Consider the following 23695-nt stretch of genomic DNA (forward strand, 5'->3'; position numbering starts at 1 on the left):
TAAAAACCAAACCCAAACGCCCATCCTAAAGGCAATATCAAATGGCTTGGAATAACCAGTCTTCGGTGTTCTTTTCAAACTAGATGGATATCCTGAATTGCAAGACAAAATTATTCACAGTAAAATCATTCAAATCTGAGGGAAGTAAGAGCTCTGTAACAGACAGTGATACAACTGATACATGCATGCTGGTATTGTGTTCACCTTTCTGTAAGTTATATCTGATGGAAAGGTAAGGTTGAGAACTCACTTTGTCTCCAGCGTCACGATAACTTGCATTTTCTCCATCATCTGCCATGTTCAGCATGCTGACCAACCAGGAGGCAGTTCGCTCTTCTGGTGAGAGTGAGGAGCTCACACCTATTGCCTGAGCATTGTGTAACACCAAGGAAAAAGGTTTTTTTGTGAGAAGAAAAGCACCACCTGACAACAGCATTAAGTTTCTGAGCACTTGGAAGCCAAACAAATGGCAATTAGGGCAGTATGTTGGACAACAAAGGAGGAGCGAAAAAAGGACAGAAGAATAAATAAATGGGAAAACCCGAAAGAAACAAGTGGGAAAACCAGCAACGAAAATCGACCACACCTCATGGCCGTATCCAGCCGCCACTCTATCCCTTTCTCCACCAGTTCCGGGTCCTTCTCCCCATGCACTCTCCTGCCGCCCAATAAGCACTGGACCTGCACTCAGCTGACGTGGGGGTTGTCGAGGTCCCAACCAATCAGGGCCAGCACTGTGCTGCCTAAGTACTGGATACCCTGGCTGTCCAGGAACCACGGGAGTTGCCCCTCTGCCACCCTGGAAATCTGGTCTACCAAAGTCGAGACCTTGCCTCCCATATTCCACTGGTTGAAGTGCTGGGGCTGAAGATTGGCGAGTTGGGCCTGTAAATTCAGCTGGAAATTGAGCAATTGAAGCTTGACGCCCTGCAGCAAACTCTGAACCAAGACCTAAACTTGTTTGCCGCCCTGGTGGACCAGGAAAGTCTGGACCATAAGCAACTGATGCCTGGCGTGTAGGGCCAGCATATTCTGATGGAAATTGAGAAACGGAGGTCTGGCGGCCAGGTCCAAAGTCTAGCCCAACACTTGGTTGGCGGGGATAAGGTTGTGGATAAGATTCTGGTGGTTGGGCTGGTATACTTGGTTGTCTAGCAAGGCCATAATCTGGGCCATAGGCAACTGAGGCCTGACGTGTTGGGCCAGAAAAATCAGGTGCAAACTGAGCAACTGAAGCTTGGCGACCAGGTCCAAATTCAGATCCAAGGGCCAAGCTAGGCTGGCGAGGGGCAGCTGGAAAGTCTTGTATTCCAACACTTGCTTGTCGAGCAAGACCCATATCTGGCCCAAGACCTAAACTGCCTTGACGACCAGCATAGTCTGAGCCATAAGAGGCTGAAAATTCGGCAGCAGGTGGAGGGCCACTCATTTGACGGGCAGGCCCGTAATCTGGCCCATAAGCCACTGAGGCCTGGCGTGTGGGGCCAGGATACTCAGCTGTAAACTGAGCAACAGATGCTTGACGGCTTGGGCCATAATCAGATGCGAGACCCAAACTTTGCTGCCGTGTGGCCGCTGAGTAATCTGTTGGCACTCCAACACTGGGTTGCCGAGCAAGCCCATAGTCAGTTGAAATGGGGACTGCCATGCTTGTCTGGCGTGCCAGACCATAGTCTGGACCATAGGCAACCGAAACCTGGCGTGCTGGACCTCCAAGCCCAACAAAGTCTGCACCAAAAGCAACACTTGGCTGCCGCTGAGCAGGCATCGAAGGAAAGTCTGGACCGGGTCTTGGTGTGGCATAGTCTGCTCCAGATGCATCACCATGTGTGCAGGAACCAACTGAACCACGGCTGCCATCAGTATGTTCAAGCCACGGAGCTTGGGACATTTCTGGACCAACATTCGGACCCTCAAGCTGGTATGCAGGGTTTTGGAAGGAGAGAGGACCAGGACATGGAGGAAGGCGAGACCAAGCCTGCCCCGGGCCATCTGGAGCTTGGTCGAGTAAACTCGAGCGACTCCCAGCTCCAAGGAGACTCCATGGGGAGTCGTCTCGTTCAGCCCGAGAAGCCTGAGGTGCTGGTGTAGCCTGGAAAGAGCCAGGAGCTGGTTGATTTGATGATGTTGCTGGTTTTGTAACAAAATATAGCTCTTCATTTGCTGGAGTTGGGGTTGGAAGTCGGACAATGGCATCAGATGAACTGTGAAAAGAAGAGGGCATTCAAGGAATGAAAAAAACGGGGAATTGATCAAAAAACGAAAGTATGTGGATCAGAAAAAGTTCCACGTTGGCATTGAAGTTAAGGTAGTGGCCAAAAAAATGGAAACACCTGGGTAAATGAGAGACACCAAGCAACAGCTTCCACACAGGTGTGGCTCATGTGTTATTTAAACCAATAACATGCCAGTATACTTTGGGTCATGTATGAAAATGCGACACAGGTCTGGTTACCTATAATTATGGCAAGCATAGCTACAAGAGGAGACCCCTCCCCACCCCCAATGCACCCATCCACAGAGCACATGTGGTGACTCAATGGTTTGATGAGCATGACATTGATGTTACCCATATGTCATGGCCTTCTCAGTCACCAGACCTAAACCCAATTGAGCATTTATGGGATATTCTGGAACGACACCTGAGACAGCATTTTCAACCACCATCAAACAGGTGTGTTGATTGACTTTCTCATGGAAGAATGGTGCCGCATCCTTCCTGCAGAATTCCAAATGCTGGTGGACTCTGTCATGGCGCATACAGACCAGACTGGCCCGCATGTGGCGTCCCAATGCCCTATTGAGTGACTTACATTGGTGTTTCCGTTTTTTTGTCCACTACCTATACTTTCTCATCTCTCACATCTGATTTGACCTCCTATTGGCTCAGCATTCATTGGACTTCAATGGCAGTAAAAGATCAGGAAAGGTAATAAAGGAAAAGGTGTTCAATAATCCCTTCAAAACCAAAAGGAATTTGGAAACTGTCCCAAAACCAGTATTTGTAAATAATACCATTGGATGCAAAATGGAACAGCTGACCTAATGACTTGTTCAAGGGATATTTTTATTGATTACAACAAACTTTACAAAAAAGAAAAGAACCTGGGTTGATGAAGTTTATCATCAAAGGATCTCTGAAGACCATTGGCCCAATAGACACGTCGTGCATGTGCCGAGGCAGGTGCTGGTCGCCTTTGGGCTTCCCTTACAGCAGCTAGGATCCTTGGCAGAGGGTCCAGCTGTGATCCAAGTGCCACCAGCAATGGGGAGTCACCCTTGTTTGTGAAAAACAGGGAAAATAAAATAAAAACAAAAATTACTGAATTATGCATCTCCTCCATTGTATATAAAAATATAATAGGTTATTCATCACATGCTCAGATCTTAAATTGTGACATGAGGAAAAATGATATTAATCAGAAAATTTTTTTCCACTGATTTATTTAGTGAGTGCTGCCATATATTTACAAGTTGAACATCGAGATTGATCTTGTGTTCCAGTACCTGCTCCAGTCGAGACAGTAATCGATGATGTCAAGCATTCCAGAAGATGAAGCGGTATTTTTTCTAAAACGTTGCAAACACAATTTGATTTACCCTTTAGAACCCTTTGAAATTACACATTTAATGGGCTCTTAGCACATCTTCATTATCTTCTGCTTGCTTCAGTATCAGCTCCTCCTGTGTTGTCCTAAAGTGTGTGGTGTTCTAACATCTGTGGACTCAATTCTAACCGAACAGATATCTCACTCTCTCAGTCAATACACTCAACACAACAAACATGCTCCTCTTTCCTCTCGTCACACCTCCCCCTCTTCGCAACCCCTCAAATCTTGTATCTCACCCTGCCCGCTCCCTTCTTCACCATACCACGACCAAGTCTCATCCTTCCCCTCTCCCCACCTCTCTCATCGCCCTCATAAACTTTGGCCGTGCATACTCTTATCGTCTCCCGTCCCTCTCAAAGCTTCCCTCTCACACCTCCCTCTCAAAGCAACCTTCATACTTCATACAAATTTCCCTGAAAATATCTGATGTTCTTCCTTCGCTCCAATCGGTTCTTCTGACCACGTCGTTGTCAAAGTGGACATCTCTCTGGCTATTATCAGAGAACCACCTCACCGCCGTCGAGTCTGGCATTTCACTCAAGCCGACTGGCAGGGTCTCCGAGCAGCCCTCAAACTTGTAGACTGGTCTCCTATCTCTACTTTCTCTAACATCAACTCTTCCTGGGAATTCTTTCAAAGAAACTTGCTCTCCCTCATGCACAGATTTATCCCCTCTCGTCTTCAGTTGTCCTACCCTTCCTCCCGCCCTTGGTTCACTGAAGCTTGTGGTGAGGCAGTTGTCCTGAAACAACTTGCCTTTGCCTCATGGAAAGCAAACCAAACTGAGGGAAATCTCAGTTCCTTCCACAAATCTCGGAACAAGTGTGTATCTATCCTCAGGAGAGCCAGAAAACAACATCTTTCTCATCTCAAGTCTGAACTCTCAAACCTGTCTCCCTCCTCCCAACCCTAGTGGTGTCTAGTTAAGTCTGTTTCTTGTGTATGTCCCCCCTCCATCCCCTCCCTTACCTCAAATGGCTGCACAGCTGACACTGCACGTGAAAACGCTGAATGCCTAAACTCTGTGTTTGCTTCAAAATCTCGTGTCCCAAACCCATTGCTTTCTGTATCCACCTTACCCAGTCACACCCAATAGTCCCTGGACACTGTGTCCTTTTCTCCTGACTCGGTCGAGAGCTTGCTTTCAAACTTCGACTCAGATTCTGCAACCGGTCCAGACGTCATCAGTCGACGTGTCCTAATAACCTGCTCTGCTGCTCTTGCTCACCCTCTCTGTTCTATTCACCCTCTCATTTACTCAAGGTCATCTGCATCTGCTTGGAAATCAGCAAACATTACTGCCTTGCACAAAAACGGTGCAAAAACAGATCCCTGCAACTACAGACCAATCAGCCTTCCACCAATCATCAGCAAGGTTATGGAATCCATCATCGCTTCAGACATTAAATCCTTCCTCTTCTCCAATGGCTTGATTTCCGATCATCAATTTGGATTCAGACGAGGTCACTCTACCCTGGATATGCTGCTTCTGCTCTCCCAACAATGGATGGAGATCCTCAATGCCAGACATGAAATCAGAGCCATCTCCCGAGACATATCGTGAGCCTTCGATATGGTCTGGCACCCTGCCCTGCTCACTAAACTCTCTTCCGATGGTATCCACGGACATCTCCACTAATGGTTCGCAGACTTCCTGTCCTGTTGCTGCCAACGTGTAGCCCTTAATGGCGTTCTCTCATCCCCTCTTCCTATCCAGGCTGGAGTTCCTCAAGGCAGTGTTTTGGGTCTTGTTCTTTTTCTGATTTTCATCAATGATCTCTCTGACTCTCTGGAAAATCCTCTTTATCTCTTTGCTGATGACTCCACCCTCTGCTGTACCACCTTTTATCCCTCAGACCAGCAAGCAGCAGCTTCTTCACTCCCTACAAATCTGGGTAAAATCACAAACTGGTCAAACACGTTGAACATGTCTTTCAACCCTGACAAATCTCACACTCTCACTATGTCTCTCCGAAAGGACCGTTTAGAACCCCCCCCTCCCCATCTACTTTCTCAACAACCCTCTTGAAGAAGTCCTTTCATGGTCATAAGTAAGAAACCTATTGATTTTGGGGTCAAAACGTCAACACAGACCAAAGATCAACAACTTTCTCGAATTTCTAAAATCATCAATTTTCATCTGATTGAATTTAATATGAAGAGCATTTGCAAATCAGGTCTATAAATTCAACCACCAATTATTTTTAAGGCCAACATTGGCCGAATTTCTAAAATCGTCAATTTTCATCCAGTTGACTTGAAATTTGAACAGCATTTGCATCACAGGTCAGTAAATTCTGTGGTGTAGTCTGTAGTAGGTGTATACGGCGCGCACACCCTATATCCCTTGCAGATACGATAACCACCACAACCACTCCTCCAATCATCACGCCCATCATGCATCACCATCATGCCCCTCCCCGTAGGCCCGCAGACTACACCACACTCCTCCCTCCTAAAAGTATGATTATTAAATGACCACCAATATAAGAAGCATTATAAGGACTTCGGTATAATAATCATGAAAATAAAATGACCAATAGCGAAGTATAATGGCACACCACATCATATAATGTGTCGATGCGAGCGAGTGGAGCAGCAAAGGCCAGGTCTGACCGCGTTACCGATATGAAGTAGCAAAATGAGAAGCACAGCAGCACTACGCAGCAAAAACGCCCCCAGGCGGCCCATGCTGACATGGCCCTCGCCAAGGTCGTAACGACCTTTCGAGCCAACCTCCCCCGGCCCCATCAAACGCCTCTGGCCCACTCCCCCCAGGCAGACCCGACGTAGATAAACATCCCGAGGCCGGCAGCCCGCTATCTGGAAGCCGTGGCGCCAGCCTTAGACCTTGGTCGGGGGCACTGAACAGCGCCGCTGGCTGCATGCATTTAATGCGCCAAAACAACTCACGCACCACAATCAGTTGAGACGCCAACGCCCGTCCAAACGGCCTTGAGCGAACACAGAGAGCTGCGCTCGCAACCAGAGGTGAGGGTAACGCCAACCAGGGCACCAATCTTGGTCCTGAGTCGACCTCCGAGACCCACACGGCCGCTAGACGGGAGCAACTCCACTTAAACCACACTGCAATCATAGGCTCGTTATAAATCACTACGAACATTATTCGAAGTATTGCAAACTCATTTTTCCGTACAGCGCGCTTTTTTGATAAAATCCCAGCACATGACAAAGCAAGTACCTGCGGCCTGGGGCAACTGGAGGCCAATAAACCTTCTTTTTTCGCCCCCACATCACATTGATCATAACACCAACTCCATTGACTGATCCCCGCCAAATGCACTTTCACATGAGAACTGCTGGCACTTATTTCAACAATGTTAAACTGCATCACTAGAGCAAGGAAAAACATATATGCCCTGAACAACAACCCACAACCCACATCACGAGTCCGTTTCTTGGTTGTCGACTTGATGTTGCGACTCACGACTCCCTTTAACGCCACGGGCTCACCGCCACCTGTTGAAGCTGCCTGAACAACACTGACGCGCATTGCCTCACGAACCCTGCCGAAGCGCGGGAACTCATCGCGAACGAAGCGCGGGAACTCATCGCGAGAGCTGATCCTGGAGCGCACATCACCGCCGCAGGCAGCAACGAACGGTCGCTCCCGCTGCATCGACGCGGCCCCCGCCGCCAGCGCCTCGCCCTCAGTACTCGACGAAGGTCTCGAAGAGAGCACTGGCACATCTGGAGGTACGAACCGGAACCCATTCCGACCCAAAAGGGTCCGGCTCGCCGGGTCCGGCTCCTGCTCTGGCTCGCCGGCATCGTCATGCCCCGGCTGCAGGCTGATCTCCAGGTCACCGGGGTCCTGCTGCAGTGCCCCTTCGTCCCCGGTGCGACCGTGCTGCGGTGCCCCTTCGCTCCCGGTGCGACCGTGCTGCGGTGCGCGCCCTCGTCCCACACCGCTAGGCGCGCGAGCACCCTGCGGCACTTGAGCCATCGCGCGGACTTGCGCGGTCACCGCGTGGCCTTCGGGATTAGCCGCCATGCTCCAGCTGGAGCTACTCATTACGTCCTGGCCAGCCATGGCGCGGACATCCGTGAGTGTCTGCTCGACAGATGAAGCAGTCGCGACCGCCGAGTCGAATGTGATGTCGGTCAACCGTAGGATGGCTGCTCGCAGACCAGAAATAAAACGATCTCTGAACCGTGCCGGACGCTCCTCTGTCGTGAATTTGCACGGCACAGCCGAATGCGATGCGCGGCCAGCACGAGTGGACTCAATTCGACACCCGATCCGTGCCTCGCTCACTTCCCCCCCCCCCCCCTGCCACTGATCTTGTCATCTCCGGATCAATTGCAAGCAGGTCTCGACCCGGGATGGAAGGATCGCTTCGCACACCGCCATCTATGACCGTAATAATGGGCGATGACCCTCGGCCCACACACCGTAGACGACCTCGAGAGCTCAGACCGCCGTCCGAGTGATTGCATTGCCACGCTCGCCCACGACCCGCGCCGCAGACCGTGCGCATGGCCGTGCGTGCCTGGCCCATCGCGACGACCCCTAGACCATCTGCTGTGCCCCGACCATCGAGACCTCGGACATTCTCCAGAGCTTGCGCGACGTCCCACGCCGCGTTCGAGCCGAAACGTGTGTCCTCGACAAAACGAACAGGAAAATGAACCAAACGAACGAACGTTGCCCACTCGACGTGGCCGAAGTCGATTCCGACGAAGGCGGGCACGCGTACGTTTGCCGTGCACCGACCCTCTGCCATGTTCGCGCTGGCGAGACCTTTGGCTCCGTAGCTTGGAACCGCACGGGTCATTTGCCGCCTTTACACACGCCGATCCGAAATCCTCGTCGCCAACTGTACTGTACTGAAATGGGAGATGCTTAGCAGGCAGACACGAAGCGGAGGAACAGTCGAGCCGGGCTGTGTTGCACGAGTGCGAGCGCGGGCGTACTGTGCCCGCGGCTCCCCTTTATTCCGTATTCGGTACACTCACGAGCCGGCCGACTCCAGCATTACTACGACGCCTCAGACGGCGTGCACACCCTATATCCCTTGCAGATACGATAACCACCACAACCACTCCTCCAATCATCACGCCCATCATGCATCACCATCATGTCCCTCCCCGTAGGCCCGCAGACTACACCACAAATTCAACCATTGCATTTTAAAATGTTTTTCTCTGCAACCTTTGTTTTTTTTTTGTATACCTTGTCGAGGCTCGTATGAGAGCTAACACACAATGCCCAGCAAGGGGGCCTGAGACAAGAGGGGCGGGAGTGGGAAGGACAAAACAGTGGGGAACAGAGACATTTGGAGATCTGTGGAAGGGAGAGGGATGGGGTTGGGAACATGGGGAATACAAGATGGACATTACAGGGACTTTCAGGAAGGAAAGCAGGTGAATTGAAGGAATTGGGCTTGGGTGGATTATCGGGGGTAGAAAAGATCAAGGATTTGGATGGGGGATGATAACAGGTGGTGGTGAACAGCTGTTTTGAAGGCCTGGAGGGAAGAATGGGAATGAATAGAGTGAGAGTTTATTCCAAAGGCGAGAAAAAATAGGAATGAAAGAGTGAAGGTGAGCAGTGATTCGTGATTTTAGTAGGTGTACCAGAAGGGGGTTGTTGGCGGACCTTGAGCGCCCTGTGGAAATGTGGTGGGGACAAATCGCAGAGAGAGCAGGGGGGGGGGCGAGGCTGGAGAGGAGACGGTAGAAGACAGAAAGACCACCGACCAACCTGCGGTGATTGAGTGAGAGGCACAAAGACTCAGCCTCATTGCGGGATATGCCAATAATCCGAAATGCCTTGGTTTCCACAGCGAGAAGCCGAGAAAGGTGGGAGGCAGGAGCACCAGCCCAGAGGGGAGAGCAGTACTCCATCAGGCTGCGGACTAAAGCTTTGTAAGTGATCAGGAGCTCAGGTGGGCCGAGGAAGGACTGCACGACGGAGGATTCTCAGTCGGCGACTGGCTTTGGAGGCGAAGTTTGAAATGTGGCTTTCCCAGGAAAGGTCATGGCAGATTGTGAGACCCAGAAGCTTGAAAGAAAGGACTTCTTCCAGAGGATTATTGAGAAAGTGGATGGGGGGTTTTTCTAAACGGTTCTTTTGAAGAGACATAGTGAGAGTGTGAGATTTGTCTGGATTAAAAGACATGTCCCACATGTTGGACCCTTTTGTGATTTTATCCAGATCTGCCTTGAACGAAGAAGCTGCTGCTTGCCGGTCTGAGGGATGACCGATGGTACGGCAGAGGGTGGAGTCATCAGCAAAGAGATATAGAGGATTTTCCAGAGAGTCGGAGAGATCATTGATGAAAACCAGAAAAAAGAACAGGGCCCAGAACGCTACCTTGAGGAACTCCAGCTTGGACAGGAAGAGAGGATGAAAGAACTCCATTTAGGGCCACACGTTGACTGCGATAGGAGAGGAAGTCTGCGAGCCATGAGTGGAGATGGCCTTGGATACCATAGGAAGAGAGTTTGGTGAGCAGGGCAGGGAGCCAGACCGTGTCAAAAGCACATGATATGTCCAGGGATATGGCTCGGATTTCCTGTCTGGCATTGAGGACCTCCATCCATTGATGGGAGAGCAGAAGCAGCATATCCAGGGTAGAGTGACCTGGTCTGAAACCAAATTGATGATCAGAAATCAGGCCATTGGAGAAAAGGAAGGATTTAATGTCTGAAGCGATGATGGATTCCATAACCTTGCTGATGATTGGGAGAAGGCTGATTGGTCTGAAGTTGCAGGGATCTGTTTTTGCACCTTTTTTATGCAGGGCAGTGATGTTTGCTGATTTCCAAGCAGATGGCAGATGACCTTGATCAAATGAGAGGGTGAATAGAACAGAGAGAGGGTGAGCAAGAGCAGAAGAGCAGGCTTTGAGGACACGTGGGCTGATGCCATCTGGACCGGTTGCCGAATCTGAGTCGACGTTTGACAGCACGCTCTCTACCTTGTCAGGAGAAAAGCACACAGAGTCCAGGGACAGTTGGGTGTGACTGGGTAAGGTGGGTAGAGAAAGTGATGGGTTTTGGACACAAGATTTAGCTGCAAACACCGAGTTTAGGCATTCAGTTTTTTCATGTGCGGTATCAGCAGTGCGGCTATTTGAGGTAAGTGAAGGGATGGAGAGCTAACATTCACCAGAAATAGATTTGATTAGATGCCGCCAGGATTTTGAGGAAGGAGAGAGCTTTGAGAGTTCAGACTTGAGATTAGAAAGATGTTGTTTTCTGGCTCTCATCAGGGTAGATACACACTTGTTCTGAGCTTTATGGAAGGAACTGAGATTTCCCTCAGTTGGGTTTGCTTTCCATGAGGCAAAGGCAAGTTGTTTCAGGACAACTGCCTCACCACAAGCTTCACCAAACAAGGGTGGGAGGGAGGGGAGGACAACTGAAGACGAGAGGGGATAAATCTGTGCATGAGGGAGAGCAAGTTTCTTTGAAAGAATTCCCAGGATGAGTTGATGTTTGAGAAAGTGGTGATAGGAGACCAGTCTGTAAGTTTGATGGCCGCTTGGAGAACCTGCCAGTCGGCCTGAGTGAAATGCCAGACTCAATGGCAGTGAGGTGGTTCTCTGATAATAGCCAGAGAGATGTCCACTTTGACAAGGACATGGCCAGAAGAACCGATTGGAGCAGAGGAAGAGCAGCAGATATTGTCAGGGAAATTTGTCAAAATCAGATCCAGAAGAGATGGAGTTGAGATCTGGGTCGGGAAGTTTACCGATTGAGTCAGTCCCAATGAGTCGCAGAAAGCTTTTGCGGAGGTGCCATGACAGGTGAGAGAGGTACCCACACATAGCCACCTGGCATGATGACAATTGAAGTCATCACATATGAGGAAGACAGAGTTTGGATGAGAAGATAGAAGTTGGTCCATGTTTTCGGATAGTGAGGTGTAGATGGAGTCATCACTGTTTGGTGGACGGTACAGTACACATATAAACATGAGTGGGAGTGGAGGGGAAGCCATAGCCAGAGGTATTCCTGGGGGTGTGGGGGAGTGAGGGCAGTGCATGGAGAGTGAGGAATGGAGTCTTTGATGAAGAGAGCAACACCTCCACCAGGACGAGGCTCAGGTCTGTCATACCGGAGGAGGGAGTAACTAGGGAGAGATACTTTGGAGTCAGACATGTCTTGGCGGAGGAAAGTTTCTGTTAGGCACATTATGTCTGATTTGTCAGTGGCAACCTGTATGGAAAGATCTGAAAGGTTTGAGCGAAGGCCCCGGATATTTGAGGTCCACACTTTTGATGAAGAGGTAGGGGAGGAGGCTTTGGGTGCAGGGGGTGGGGGGAGGAGGCTTTGGCTGCAGGGGGTGGGGGAGGGGGAGGGTAGGACAAGGGATGAGGGGGGGAGGTAAGGAGGGTTGTTGAAAGAGTGTGGGGGATTGCAGAATAGCTAGGGGACGGGGCCGAATTAGGAGGGGAAAAGGCTCGCTGGTGCTGGGGGAGAAGGGGGACAAGAGAGGGGGAAGAAGGCATTTGAGGATTTGAGGAGGTGGAATGAAGAGATGGAGGTTTGAGGGCAGTGGAAGGAGGCCGCTTTGTGGATGGGAGGGGGGGGCAACTTTGAGAAGGATGAGTGAGGGGGATGAATGGTGGGAGAAAGGTGAGGGGGGAGTTTTTGAGAGAGGTGCAGGCTGTGTGCAACCCCTCTTCCTGTGCAGGCTGGAGTTCCTCAAGGTAGCGTTCTGGGCCCTGTTCTTTTTCTGGTTTTCATCAATGATCTCTCGGACTCTCTGGAAAATCCTCTATTTCTCTTTGCCGATGACTCCACCCTCTGCCGTACCATCTGTCATCCCTCAGACCGGCAAGCAGCAGCTTCTTCACTCACTGCAGATCTGGATAAAATCACAAACTGGTCCAACACGTGGAACATGTCTTTCAATCCAGACAAATCTCACACTCTCACTATGTCTCTTCGAAAGGACCGTTTACAAAACCCCCCATCCACTTTCTCAACAATCCTCTGGAAGAAGTCTTTTCTTTCAAGCTTCTAGGTCTCACTATCTGCCATGACCTTTCCTGGGAAAGTCACATTTCCAACCTTGCCTCAAAAACCAGTCGCCGACTGGGAATCCTCCGTCGTGCTAAGTCCTTCCTCGGCCCTCTTGAGCTCCTGACCACTTACAAAGCTTTTGTCCGTAGCCTGATGGAGTACTGCTCTCCCCTCTGGGCTGGTGCTCCTGCCTCCCACCTTTCTCGGCTTCACGCTGTCGAAACCAGGGCATTTAAGATCATCAGCATCTCCCGCAATGAAGCTGAGTCTTTGGGCCTCTCACTCAATCACCGCAGGTTGGTCGGTGGTCTTTCTATCTTCTACCGACTCCTCTCCAGCCTTGCCCCCCTGCTCTCTCTGCGATTTGTCCCCACCACATTTCCACAGGGCGCTCAAGGTCTGCCAACAACCCCCTTCTGGTAAAACTACCAATAGCACGAATCACTGCTCATCTTCACTCTTTCATTCCTCTTTTTTCCCGCCTTTGGAATAAACTTCCTCACTCTATTCTTTCCCATTCTTCCCTCCAGGCTTTCAAAACAGCTGTTCACCACCACCTCTTATCTTCCCCCATCCAAATCCTCGATCTTTTCTACCCCCGATAATCCACCCAAGCCCACTTCCTTCATTTCTCCTGCTTTCCTTCCTGAAAGTCCCTGAAATGTCCATCTTCTCTTTGCCATGTTCCCCGTCCCATCCCCATCCCTCTCCCTTCCACAGTTCACCTAATGTGTCTGTTCCCCACTGTTTTGTCCCTTCCACTCCCGCCCCTCTTGTCTCATGCCTACTTGCTGTGAGTTGTGTGTTAGCTCTCATACGAGCCTCGATCAAGGTATACAAAAAAAAAAAAAAAAAAAAAAAAAAAGAGGTGAGAGGGAGGCTTGGAGGGAGAAGAGTGGGATGGTTTCTTTGAGAGTGAGGGGTGAGAGGGGTGAGTTGGCACTGAAGTTGGAAAAAAAGAATGGTTGATGGAAAGCAAACATTCATAGCAAACTGTTTTTGGTTTTTTTTTTAAAGTTTTTGGTCAGCGATGCTATTTAACACAATTCTTGATGGATGCAATAAAGGCGAATTCAGAGAATGGAGAGAAGAAACGCTGTAACAGTTGGATTTTTTCGGCAAGGTATGAAGGACAGGTCGAATTGAGAGCAGTCTGTTTCAATAGCAGAAGAGTAGTGTATAATGATACAGTAAAGAGTACCACATGTGTGAAAGAGGAAGATGAAGCATTATTAGAGATCGTTTTTTGTTGTTATTATTATTATTATTAATGTTTGAGAGAGTTTTCAACAGATTAGGTCATGGAAGTGTTGTGGATAAAATCGAGGAAGAAGAAGAAGAGGAAGAAGAAGAGATGAAGAAGAAGAGATGAAGAAGAAGAAGAAGAAGAAGAAGAAGAAGAAGAAGAAGAAGAAGAAGAAGAAGAAGAAGAAGAAGAAAATCGAGACTCGTGAGTGTGTAAGGGGAAAGGTCGTGTTTTTTTTTGTTTGTTTGTTTGTTTTTTTGATTTAAGATAAGAAATAGTCATTTGCTGGGAGGGATGGGGGACATTAGGAAAGTGGGGAATATAGAAATTGAAGGTAATGGGGAGAAAAAACAAATAAACAGGATCGTACACCGAGGGGAACCGGTCGGCCTCAAGCCTCAAGGGTAGGCCTCAAGCACCCAGTAAGACAAGGTCGACAAAATCTCACAAAATAGCACGATTTTTGAAACAAAACCGAATTAGGAACACACAGTAACATGTAGGTTTGAAAAATAAACAGTTAAAACGGGACAGATAACAACCGGAAACTTAACTTTGAGATCGTCAGCAGAGAGCCCCGAAGGAGACCTGTCGACGCTCCAAACCCAGAACCGGAAACTGGCAACCTTTGTCCGATAGATGCAAAAGTTTAAATATAGGAGGGTCTCCACATGGAGAATATTTTCCTGTTAACTTTGACATCATGGGCCACATGGTATGGCAGCCATGTTGGATTAAATGGAAAAAAATTGTACATCCTTTTCACCAAAACCGCTCAATGGAAATAATTAAAAGTTGGCATATGTCATCAACTTCCCATGGGGAATATATGGTAATTTCGATGATGTCATTCGTGAAGTGGTATTCCAGACAAAATTGGTTGACTTGAAATCCTTATCCAAAAATGTGAAACTTCATATGTCTGATCTATGACCGGATGTGAATGAGGAATTTAATTTATGACATCATAGGTCACATTACATGGCAGCCACATTGGATTAAAAGGAAAAAAATTGGACATGATTTTCTCCAAAACTAGTCAACTAAAAAAATTGAAACTTGGCCCATGTCATGAACTCCTCAATAAGGTATATAGAGTGATAATGATGATGTCATCGGAGAAGTGGTATTCCAGCCATAATTGGTTGAATTTAAATTCTTATCTGAAACTTCATATCTCTGATCTCTGACCGGATGTGAGTGAAGAATTAAATTTATGACGTTCATAACCCATGCCAAGAAACAACATGACATAATGGGGTGCATGGATGATCCAGGTATATGGGCCATAATAGCAGTGGGTCATAACAGTATCGTGTTCAGTTAACGATGGTATTTTTGTTCAGAAGGAATGCCCAAGGTGAGACTATGTGCTCTAAAGTGCCGTTCTAGTTGGATATGAGAAGTCATTACTTTTTAAAGACAAATAATTCAGAGATAAAGAAAAACCCACACATGATACGACATTTGAACAAGGGATTCCAGCATTAAAATGCAAGTGCTCAGATGGGAATATCAAATGGGCATAACCCGAACATATAAACAATGCACACTGTTCCTGTTTTTCAATAATTTCAGGGTAAATTCTCCGCATGGACGTTTATCGATGAGGGCCCGATCCCTCTCAACCGACCGATCCCACCACCATCTTGGCAGAAACCCTTATACGCCACTGCCCCGTCTGTTTCCCGTTTTCACCTTCTCAGGGAGCAGCGCATCAGCAAGCAGTGCATGCAGCGTGGCCAACTCCCGCCCGAGATCAATATGGCCACCGAAGGAGTGAGTCCGAGAAGCATCATCCTCAACCTCCGAACGGCTTACTTCTGCGAGAAACTGCCGTAAGCGTCCACACTGCTGCTCCAAAAAAGCATTCATGAAGACAAGGCAATCCTCACGACTCCCAAATCTTATGGCAATGGAGAGGATAGACAAAGAAAGAGACAAGGAGGGAGAGAAAGGTTTTTATCTCGAATTTATTGAACTTCCACTGAACAATGATTGCAGATTTAAATACCTGTGTGAGAAGCATCACATGTTAATTTACCCGCCTGGAAATTTACCCTATTTATCAATTTATCCGATTTGTTAATTTACCACATTTGTTAATTTACCCCATTTATTAATTTACTCCAATTATTAATGTTCCCATTTCAATGAAATTCCGAGATCAGCCCCCCAGTGCACAAAATCCTCGATCCCTCTCGACATTTCCCACCCCCACCCTAGTTTTCATTCACTGGATCTGTGCCTGATGAGAAGAGTGAATAATAAGCATATTCTTACTTTGTGAATGTCGCGAGATTGCTCAGGACCCTGGCTACGAGGGCGAGCGTCCGAGCAGGACGTTCCTCTGGTCCCTCCTGTCGTAGTCCAGCGAGTGAGGGAGTCGCTAGGGCAGGGACCAGGAACCGAAGAAATAGGGCAGCGCTAATAAGTCGTTCACCAGCATCCGCTCGACCACGTGCCACGCACAGGCGGCGCCATGAGGCAAACACCGCACGCAACTCCACTGGGAAAGAACTGCGCATGGGGAATGAAAGGAAAGAGATGTAGAATAAGGAAGAGGTGTGAGAGGGAACGTGTTTGCATGAACATATGAAGGTGCAGAGGTCAGATACGAGATAATTGGGATTCCTTTTTTATTGGACGAAACTTGTTCTTTTAATCAACATTGATGTAAAAATGGATAAACAGAAGAAAAAACAAAACAAAGAGAAACTAAAAATCTAAAAAAAAAAATAAAACAAGAGCTGGGACAAAGAATGTATGTGTGCTAGTAGTGGCAGACAAAAACAAAAAACAACCAGACAGACAAACTATGACAGTACAATCATACTAATATAAAATTTTTCAGTGAGAAACAACATTTGTGGGACGAAACAAAAAGATAAAGAAAAATACAAAACTGAGTGTGACAGGAATTCCAACAAAGACCATTGATCTCCCTTCAGGACCTGTATGAGGAAAGGATTTTGCCAAGGACGAGCTCACAGCAGATGCGCAAGTTGCGCCGGTGTGCAAGAAGTTCCACAACAGAACACTTGGCAGGTTCCACCTCACACTCCTCCTCAGTACAGTACAGCACACGGACAAAATCCCCTGTGTTAGGGACAACAACCTGTTAATGTCCTGTTGGAGTGAGTGAGTGTTGGAGTGAGTCAATCATGTTTTGGAGAACTTATGGAACAGATTCCTTAAACAACAATAAGAAAAAAAATCTCTATACATCTCCCTCTCTCTCTATATATCTCCATCTGTCTCTCCCTCTCATCGACCTCTCTCTATATATCTCCCTCTCATCAACCTCTCTCTGTCTCTATTTCTCTTTATATCTCCCATCCCCCTCTCTCTCCGCCTCTCTCTGTTTGTATCTTATTCTCTTTGTCATCTCCCTCTGTCTCTATTTCTCTTTATGTCTCCCCCTCCCTCCCTCCCTGTCCCTCATGCATGCCAATATAATATGACAACAGTCATATACTGCAGATACCTTACAATGCAGCGGTTCTCAAATATTTGTTGAATTCTCAACTCCTTGAAGTGCTTTCTGAACTGAGGTAAAAGTGAAAGAAGATGCACAGGTTTCTCCTCCTTTCCTTGTGTGTGTTTGTCATTCCTCACCCAGTACCTCCCGCAAGTAAGCATCGCCAATAAGCCTCATGTATTCCTCCACTGCACGAGACGTCAGTGTGTTCTCCCTAAACACCAGCAGCTCATTATCTCCACACCTTGTTAGCTCAGCCAGTACAAGCTCTGTAAGCAGTTCCTGTTGAGAGGGAGTGCCAAGGAAGGAAAGGTGAGTGGGAGAGGGTGCACTGAGTCAAATGAAGAGAGCAAAGCAAGGACAGGTACAGGTAAAGGGAAAGACAGAGGAGCAGTGTGAAACCTGCAAGCCACTCCTGGAGTAAAGCGGGAAGGAAAAGGGGAAAGAAAGTGAAACAGATAAGATGATAGAAATCAAGAAATGTAAAAATGGCGAGACAGCATGAGCTGCACAAAATAATCACACCTCATTGGATCGGCCATGACATCACAATCAGCAGCTTCTGGGGATAGAGGAACACAGAATGGGAGAGCAATAACAGAAATTGATACATTTTCCTCTAATGAAGGATCTGTCTGTGGCCACAGGAAAAGAAGAAGAAATTGGGAAAGGGTGTGAGAGGAGAAAAAAGACAAAAACAACAGGTTGTTTCAAATACAACTGAGGGATAAAGAAAATGATTTGAAGAATTATAAAGAAAATAAATCATTGGATGAAAGCATACCAAGGTACAAATGAAATAATTCAATCAATAATCAGAAGTTGGAATCCAAAGTGAATCATAACTTTCTTCCTTTTGGATAATTGCACAGTAAGAGAGGGAAAGAGACAAAGGCAGAGGGAGGGGTTAAGGAGGGGAGAGGGAGAGAATGGACAGAGATGTGCAGCCGCATACCTTGGCTTTACCAACAGCGTGGAGAAACCGTACCAGGGCCCTGGCCACCTCTTCTCTGACACGAGCACCAAGACCCGGCTCTACCAGCAGGCATAATGGGAGGGAGTTTCCTGCCAGGAATTCTGCCAGCTCTCTGTGAGTAGTGGGAGTGATAGGGTGTGAAATAGCTGCTCTTTTCTCTCAGTCCCTTAAATTGCAAATAGTGTATTGAGACATACGATCGAATTAACATTAAAATATGTAAATAAGGAAACACTCAAAGTATGAAACGACTTCATTCAATCATGTCAGTAACCAACAGGTGTGTGCGCACACATGGACTCTATATTTCTCCAACTACTTTTAACAACTTTGATTATTTTTCCACCTTATTGTGGGCTCGGCCTGTTAACATTTTTGACCCGTCTTTCGTGCAACCTGACATTTTATTGAAGTTGGTCAGAGCAACAATTTTTAATTTGTTCAGGGAGTTGGCGATATTTATTATTATTATTATTATATATATATATATATATATATATATATATGTATATATATATATTTGTATACATTGTCAAGGCTCATATGAGAGCTAACACACAGAATGTACAACAAGGGGAGCAGGAGATAAGAGGGGCAGGAGAGGAAAGGACAAAACAATGGGGAACAGAGACATAAGGAGATTTGTAGAAGGGAGAGGGATGAGACGGGGTACACAGGGTAAACAAGATGGACACTGCAGAGACTTTCAGGTCCTTACATTACAGGAACTTTCAGGAAGGAAAGCAGGGAATTTGAAGGATGTGGGTTTGGGGTGGATTAACAGGGGAAGAAAAGATCGTGGTTTTGGATGGGAGAAGATAAGAGGTGGTGATGAACAGCTGTTTTGAACACATGGAGGGAAGAGTGGGATTGAAGAGAGTGCGGGAGTTTGTTCCAAAGGCGGGAAAAAGAGGAACGAAGGGGTGAAGGTGAGCAATGATTCTTGATTTCTCTTCTCTGTCTATTCTCTCCCCTCTCCCCCTTTACCCCTCCCTCTTCCTTTGTCTCTTTCCCTCTCTTACGGTGCAATTATCCAAAAGGAAGAAAGTTATGATTCACTTTGGTCTTTTGGGTCTTTTGGGTTTTAAGCTACCACGCGTTGGCCTCGACATCCGTTTTGAGGCAACAAAAGGCTGCCATAAAGTGTATATTGGGATGTGGTTCAGGCAGTGCTGCCGCTGGCCCACACGCAAAAGGTAACCACCATGAGGCTAATAACTCCATAGCTTTTCAATGTCCAACACATTCCGAAACCACCACCAGGAAAAGGTTTGCACCCAGCCAGGAAGCGCCGGGTTGCCCCAGCTAGTATCTGATATGTGAAGGTCTTTTAAGCATGGATTCACTCACTGATATAAATGTTTAGCACCTTCTAAGTACGGGAGAAAGCTGAAATTTTGCAAACTGATGTAACACAAAGCCAATATTCCAGGGAAAATCACAAAACCGTTGGAAAATTTCCATAAACGAAAATATCTGAGTAAAAATCGGCTGGTGCAGCCTCAGTCTCATTGCGGGTCACGTGACCCAAGACAAGACATTGGAGCTTACACTTGAACTGGTTGCTCGGCAACGCTAACACGTACCTCTTCTGCATCTTATTTTATAACTTTTGCCATATTTACATCAAAAATTACTGTAGCTTTAAATTTTTTTAAATAAAGACCTCATTCCAATCACTAATTCTTGATTTACTTGAGTTGTTTATATCGTTACTTACAGAATGCAAGCACAATACACTTCATCAAATATATAAACTCTCTCTCACAATCCACATCACAAAATTTATAAAGCCTGTGCTTTTTATGTATGCACATCGGATGCACCCGAATAGTTCCTTACAGTGTGCAAGCATGCCCCACTAGTATGTATGTATGTACATACGGTGTCTATGGGAAGTGTACACCCCCTTTCAAAATTTTCACCTTTGTTGCCTTGTAGCCTGTAATTAAATTGTATTAAATCAGACTTTTTACACCTTTATTTATATAATGTAACCCTCAACTTCCAAGTGAAAAACATATTCTACAAATTTCAGAAGATTAATTAAAAATACAAAGCTAGAATATCTTGGTTGGATAAGCATCCACCCCCACTTACAATAGTAATTGCAAATTAGCCCAGGTGTTACCAATCCCCTTCAAAATCACACACCAAGTTAATTGCCCCCCACCTATGTTAAATTCTAGTGATTCTGATTATTTCAGAATAAACTCAGCTGTTTCTGTCGGTTTCCTCTGTTGGGTAATGAATTTCACAGCAAAGACCCAACCATGAGCACCAAGTACATTTCAAAAGACCTCCGGGATCAAGTTGTGGAAAGGCACAGATCAGGGGATGGGTATATAAATATTTCAAAGGCCTCAAATATCCTTTGGAGTGCAGTCAAGACAATCATTAAGAAGTGGAAGGCATATGGTACCACCAAGACCCTGCCGAGATCAGGCCATCCCTCCAAACTGGATGACCAAGCAAGGAGGAGACTGAACAGAGAGGCCACCAAGAGGCCAATGACAACTTTGAAAGAGCTACATGTATTTATGGCAAAGACTGGTCACTGTGTGCATGTGACAACGATATCCCAAGCACTCCACAAGTCTGGCCTGTAAGGTAGGGTGACAAGAAGGAAACCATTACTCAACAAAGCCCACCTTGAGTCCTGTTTGAGGTATGTAAAAAAAAAAAACACTCCAGGGATTCTGAAGCCATGTGGCAAAAAGTTTTGTGTTCTGATGAAACAAAGATGGAACTTTTTTGCATAAATGAAAAATGTTACGTTGGGCTCAAATCCAACACAGCACATCACCCAAAGAACATCATCCCTACTGTGAAGCATCATGCGATGGGAATGGTTCTCATCAGCAGGGACTGGGGTACTTGTCAGGGTAGAAGGGAAAATGGATGGGGCAAAATACAGAAAAACCCAAGAGGAAAACCGGCTGCGCCCTCTGCAAGAAAGCTGAAATTGGGAAGGAAGTTCACCTTTCAGCATGACAATGACCCAAAGCACACTGCCAAAGCCACACTGGTGTGGCTAAGGAACAAACAGATGAATGTTCTTGAGTGGCCCAGTCAGAATCCCTGGAGAATTAAGCCAAGGATTCTCTGAAGAGACTTCAATCCAATGAAAAATCTGAGGCATGACTTGAAGATCGCTGTCCATCAACGCTCCCCACACAACTTCACTAAGATTGAACAGTTTTGTACAAGAAGAATTGGTAAATATTTCCCAATCAATGTGTACAAAGTCGGTAGAGACCTATCCCAACAGACTCACAGCTGTAATTGCTGTCAAAGGTGTTTGATGGACACTTATCCAACCAAGATATTCTAGTTTTGTATTTTTAATAAATTTTCTGAAATTTGTAAAATTTGTTTTTCACCTGGAAGTTGTGGGTTATGATATATAAATAAAGGTGGAAAAAGTCTGATTTAATGTCATTTAATTCCAGGTTATAAGGGCAACAAAAGGTGAAAATTTTGAAAGGGGGTGTACACTTCCTATAGGAACTATATACACACACACACACACACACACACACACACACACACACACACACACACACACACACACACACACACACACACACACACACACACACACACACACACACACACACACACACACACACACACACACACACACACACACTCACACTCTCTCTCACCACTCTCACTACCCCCTCTCTCTCTCTCACCACTCTCTCTCTCTCCCACCACTCTCCCTCCACTCTTGCTCTCTCTCCCTCTCTCTCTCTCCCACCACTCTCCCTCCACTCTCACCCTCTCTCTCTCCCTCTCTCTCCCACCACTCTCTCTTTCTCTCTCTCCCTCTCTCTGCCTCTCTCTGCCTCTCTCTGCCTCTCTCTCCACCTGTACTGCTCAACAGGAAGCACGTTGAGTGAACGCAGAAGCCACTTGAGTCTCAGCGCTGGAACAGGAGACACGACCTTGCCTTTTCCTGGTGGAGGACCCGAGAGTGGATACCACTTTTCTCCAAAATGGCACCAGCTTGCACCACTTTCCGCTGGGGTCATGGGTTAAAATTGGAGTGAAGTTGTGTGATGTATGGTACAGGACTTTTAGTGTAATAAGGCAAGAAAAGTAGTAACTGAAAAAGAGTATAGACAATCGTGAAGACAGCAAGCTCGGAGAAAACTTATTTGAGTGAATAATAGTGCTTCAGAAACATTGAATTTAATCCAGTCAGAGTCATCATTGTGAATCATAATAAATGTGTCAGCTCAACAATTCACAAATGGGAAACCTGATTGATCTACAAGCACAGAATGATTTGGTATTTGCTGACCCATACTCCTTGGTAAAGGGACAATTTGAAAATTATATGCAAATATAAAACTGGGGATTGGTAAAACAGGATGAAAGAAAGATGGAGCACAATTCAATTGGGATCATAGATATCTGAGAAGGTAATACAGTGAAAATGTGATGCGGATGGATGACTAAGGGATCAATCATTTACCTCTGCCATCAACTGGAATGCTCACAAGCCCCAAATACGATGCCTTATCTCTCTGAGAGGCGCCTCTTCTTGTCTTCTTGTCAGAGTCTTTGTACAAGTACAAAGTAACATGTCGAACTGGAGGAAGACCTGCCAGCTCAAAAACTTCAGCCCAAACTAAGGACTCCAGCCTAGGTTTACTTGATGTACATGCATAAAGAGCTCCATCCAAACACACCTAGGGAGACATAGGTTTCATTCAATCTTAGAAACACAAGCTTAAAGGCCTAAACAGACATAAGGGAAGCAACATGGAAGCAGTATCAGCATCTGAAAGGTCCAGCAGGTGTATCAAGTCAAATCAAATAGAAAGCGAGCGTCACACAAGTATTTTTGGTTGACGAGCATATAGAGCTGCAAAGGTGTCTCACGGATGTCTGCTTCGACATTTTCCAAACAGTGGTGCATACACGTGGATACTTTCACCAAACACAAAAAGCATGTGCTGTCCAAAATGTGCCACATGTTGTTTTTGGTGGTGTCACGATAAAACGGCAACACATCCTAAATTGTTGTCTTCAATTAGCTGTGAGGAAGAGTCACTTCTTTTACACCTTGTTCGTGACGAAACAAAGAAATGTCCCATTGGTCAAGCAGCTGAACATGACAAAATTACCTCAAACCTCTCAGAACCAAAATCGAATCGGCTTGTTCTTGTCACCTACCCAAATCATCCATCAAGTTTTGTCCGAATCCGTCCATAACCTTTTGGAATATCATGCTATATATCGTTTTTAGCCCCATCTCTCAATGGTGAAGAATCACTTGTAAACTTCAAAAATTCTCATATCCAGATTCGGATCTTCACCAAAATCGAATCGATTCGTTCATAACACACACCCAACCTGTTCACAAAGTT

At 46.6% G+C, this 23695-nt stretch overlaps 1 protein-coding gene across 6 annotated transcripts in view; it reads right to left on the bottom strand.

Annotated features, from left to right (window-relative positions):
- The window catches only part of LOC147010306 (disabled homolog 2-interacting protein-like), a 137570-nt gene that overhangs the window by 1382 nt on the left and 112493 nt on the right, over positions 1–23695 (bottom strand). For all 6 annotated transcript variants that reach the window (XM_085859143.1, XM_085859142.1, XM_085859144.1 and 3 more), the window contains 10 exons: positions 22798–23014; positions 22188–22341; positions 18294–18426; positions 17476–17620; positions 16812–16956; positions 16141–16377; positions 15556–15763; positions 3106–3278; positions 587–2204; positions 251–367 (listed from right to left, as the gene is read on the bottom strand). In XM_085859143.1, the coding sequence (XP_085715269.1) occupies positions 251–367; positions 587–2204; positions 3106–3278; positions 15556–15763; positions 16141–16377; positions 16812–16956; positions 17476–17620; positions 18294–18426; positions 22188–22341; positions 22798–23014 (3147 nt within the window). The remainder of the gene's footprint in view (positions 1–250; positions 368–586; positions 2205–3105; positions 3279–15555; positions 15764–16140; positions 16378–16811; positions 16957–17475; positions 17621–18293; positions 18427–22187; positions 22342–22797; positions 23015–23695) is intronic.

Source organism: Eptatretus burgeri, chromosome 16 (genome assembly GCF_056783735.1).
Source record: "Eptatretus burgeri isolate ZD-2024b chromosome 16, Ebu_testis_v1, whole genome shotgun sequence".
NCBI classification, from domain to species: domain Eukaryota; kingdom Metazoa; phylum Chordata; class Myxini; order Myxiniformes; family Myxinidae; genus Eptatretus; species Eptatretus burgeri.